At 43.6% G+C, this 3,761-nt stretch overlaps 1 protein-coding gene across 1 annotated transcript in view; it reads left to right on the top strand.

Annotated features, from left to right (window-relative positions):
* LOC101851575 overlaps positions 1 to 3,523 on the top strand; it is a gene marked incomplete in the record, with an annotated part of 13,428 nt that extends 9,905 nt beyond the window's left edge. The window contains 2 exon segments of the mRNA XM_005097288.3: positions 714 to 1,082; positions 1,927 to 3,523. Coding sequence (XP_005097345.1) covers positions 714 to 1,082; positions 1,927 to 3,151 — 1,594 coding nt within the window.
* Positions 3,524 to 3,761: the final 238 nt, after the last annotated feature.

The following is a 3,761-nucleotide window of genomic DNA, read 5'->3' as shown; positions in this document are numbered from 1 at the left end:
AAAAAAGGAGAGATAAGGATGATAGATGTTTGATAGGAAAGAAGGAGCAAACCACATCAGAGCACCCGCCAACTAACCACATTACAAAAAACGAAAAAAGCTAACGTTGCTCAGTAGATGCCCCTATATCGAAAAGTGTTGGGGGTGGGGGGGGGGGGTCGACATTTCCTTGGTTTTCTCCAGCCATTACTCCTGTATCTTCTTTCTTGACACTGAAAGAGTTCCTGCCAAAGTGGAAGTACCAACCCCCAGAATACTGTGCCATGTTATTTTCGTTAGCACTACAAGAAATGGAATAAGATCAAGAGGCGAGAGGCTAGCCCAGAATAGAGAAAGATGGAATGTGATTGTCCGTGGCCTATACCCTGATGCAGGGTGAAAAAGGCAATGACGATGATGATGACTACAATAAAGCAGTTTGAGTTTGACACGTACGTTTCTGGCGAAAGACCTTAATCCTTCAATACGGGTGGTTAAGGCGAGTGCTGTGGTGTGGTTTGGGCTTTCTTTCCCATTAAACTTCTATCGTCCTGATCGTTCCTCCTTCTTTTTTTTTTGGTGTATGTTACTTTATTGTAACACCTCTAATCTGCGGCACTTATTTGACCTTATTATGTTGTGTACCGTACAGCTCTTACTAAAGCTTCCTTCAATATTCTCCAACAATAATTATTTAATTTTTCTCTTTACTCAAAACTTCTCTACATTTTCAGATTCATCAATTCGTTCTGCGCTATGGGTTCAATCATGACGCTGTTGGCAATCGCCGTGGACAGATACCAGAAAATCTGCAAACCCTTCAAGAGGCAGTTGCGGGTGCACCACGTGAAAAGACTGCTCATCCCCATCCTGGGCCTGGCCCTGTTCTTCGCCTGGCCGGCTCTGATCATGTACGGGCTGCGCACAACCGACTCTGGCATTCCAGGAATTCCCGGTTCTGACTGCTCCACGCCGGATTCAGTAAAGGACACGATTTATCCACTCGTATACAACGGCATTTTGTTCCTGGCCTTTATTGTGTTGACGACTACCTTGATCTCACTGTACTGCTGTGTATTGTGGGAGACCAAACGACACAACAGGTACGCGTATAAAAAGATAACACTAATACATTACAAGCTGGTTCAATCCCTACCTGTCCTTTAAAATATCGACACTCATTTTGGCAGATGTCGCGATTGATGCTTGTAAAAGTGATTTATTTCTTTTCTTAATCATACAAAATTTCTGTAAGTACAATCTTTGCTCCTACTACTGCTCATTATACACAGGTCACGTCACTTTTTTAATTAACAGTAGTACCAAAGACTGAAGAAGAGCTGTCGGTCTGCACAAAGTCCCATACTAAGGCATCAGTGCAGTCGAACATGTTCTAACGGCCACCTGTATAAGACCGTTTCCTGAACATACGGCCATCCTCCCGTTCCTTGTGTTCTTTTACATTGTAATGCCACTGTGTAAGACGTCCATTTGTCTAAGACAACCATTTTTCTCTTCGAGAATGGGCGGCTGTCTTAGATAGTTTCAACTGTGCTAACTCTATCGGGGCAAGAAGAGTCCAACAGCAGTGTCTCACTTTCACTGATTTTAAATGGGAGTAGGTTGTATTTCCTCGTTCTCAGCACAGTAATACCTTGTCATGCACATGTATATTATGTAGGCCTCTTTTCAAGGCCCGTGCCGCCGATGTTTCCTCTACTAGGACATCGCTGTAAGCATGTGGGAAAGCATGAACACCCACGGAATAACCCAAAGTATAAAAATGGTGTCTCCAGGTTGAACTCGGCTCGCCGGCACCCCATTAGAGCTCTAATTGAAGCGCAGACAAATACCCCCATCCCCGTTCAACAAAAAAAAAAAAAAAGAAGAAGAAAAATGATAAAATGCCAACAAATTTCTATTTGTTTCTATTTCTATCCTTTTCAGATACATGAAAAGGAATTCAGATTTCAACTTGCCTTCGTACTTAAACTCCCAAACGGATGATTCTAGTTCAAGTGCCGAACCTCCCCACGCCGCCACATTTTCGCCCTCTACAGCAATTTCAACCGAGGAACTACGAAATGCCACGAAAAAGGATGTGGACGTTGTAGTCTCAGACAGCACCATTGAGGCTTCACGCCCTCAGGAAATAACTCCAGGCTCTACGAGTGGGGAATGTCCGTCCACCGAGCCTGTTTGTCTTTCCACGACGCGTAGGACCGTCATTTCAGATCTCCCTGCTGAAACCACTGACTCGCCAGAGGAATCGCCCCCACACGCCTCCTTACGCAGCAGCCTGAAAGACGCTGACAAAATGCTGAAAACAAAAAAAAAGCTGTCGTTCTGTGATGACGTCACGTACAAAGAAATTCAGGACGGCTTTCCAGTAGTGAGGAAAACGTCAACGGAAACAATACGAACTAATGCGTCAGCGACGTCATTTCCGGAAGAAGACCCGGATCTGGTTCTGGCTGAGCAGGCACCAAATTTGCCCAACGCCGTTATTGATCTTGATTCTCCCAAAATGGAAGGATTTGCCCCGGTGGCGTTTTCAACGTCAGAATCAAGATTCGCGTTCTTCAATGTAGTTTGCGAGGAGGAAGAAAAAGAGAAAGAAAAAGACGCAGAAGAAGCGAGACAAAAGAAAGAGGACTCACCCTCTCGACCTAATGAAATGTGCCTACAGGATACGAAACAGATGTCTGACAGGAACCAAATGACACAGTCAGCACCTTCCCCTATCGAAACAAAAACTGGATTGTTGGACAGATCTGTTTCAGTCATCAGCTCAAACATAACACCATCTCATTCATTTAGCAAAAAGAAAAAGAGAAAAGTTCGTAGCAAAACCACCGTAATCGCGTTTTTGGTAACTTTAGTGTTCATCCTGAGCTTCCTCCCTCATCTTTGCCTCCAAGTAGCGAAGATGATCAAGAAAGGTTTTGACTACGACCTGGAGGGAGCCGCCTTGGTGTTCTACAATACATTCCTCAGATCTTATTTCATAAACTCGGTGTCTAATCCTATCATCTACGGACTGTTGAATATGAAATTCCGCGCCGAGGTCAAACGCCTTGCCTCGAGCATGAAACAATGTGTGACCAGACGGCGAAAAGACAACACATGCTGTAGAAGGAAGGAACGAGGGACAAAGGACCAGGACAAATAAAGAAAATCAAGGTTCATTTCACACATTCACGGGGATGTTTAAATAGTTTTTACATAACCATTTGTACATCACTTTGATTATTGTAAAAACAGTGAAATGACTGGCGGTATTGGGGCTATTGTAGGGGATATATTATATTCATTGTCGGCTACAGAAGGCATTACTTTTGTTCCCGCTTTGGGGCGTTCATTTTATTGAGAAGTTTCGTCTTTCTTGTGGGATGCTGTTATCCCACTCCGTCTAGGCTGGACCTGACGAGCAGAGTTGAAATAGGTTGCCTCCATAATGATCTAAATTGTATCGATGGAGGCGTTAAACTTTCACTGTCAATCATGAAGTGATCATTAAAATACTCATACTCATACTCTCATACCCATCATAATATTATTATTGCTATTACAGCTCTTTCTGACGTGTTTTTATCTTGACGCAATGTCCTCATGTTTTGTGCGAGCCTACTACTACTAGTCGCTTACTGGCTTTTCCATTTGCCATTTCAAACCCTCATCTTTCAACTTTGTATCTTTTCATCCATCCATCCATCCATCCATCCATCCATCCATTCATCCATCCATCCAACCATCCATCCATCCATCCATCCATCCATCCA

The sequence above is a fragment of the Aplysia californica genome, unplaced genomic scaffold, assembly GCF_000002075.1.
Source record: "Aplysia californica isolate F4 #8 unplaced genomic scaffold, AplCal3.0 scaffold00151, whole genome shotgun sequence".
Classification (NCBI taxonomy): Eukaryota; Metazoa; Mollusca; class Gastropoda; order Aplysiida; family Aplysiidae; genus Aplysia; species Aplysia californica.
This window is presented reverse-complemented; position numbering and strand designations above follow the sequence as displayed.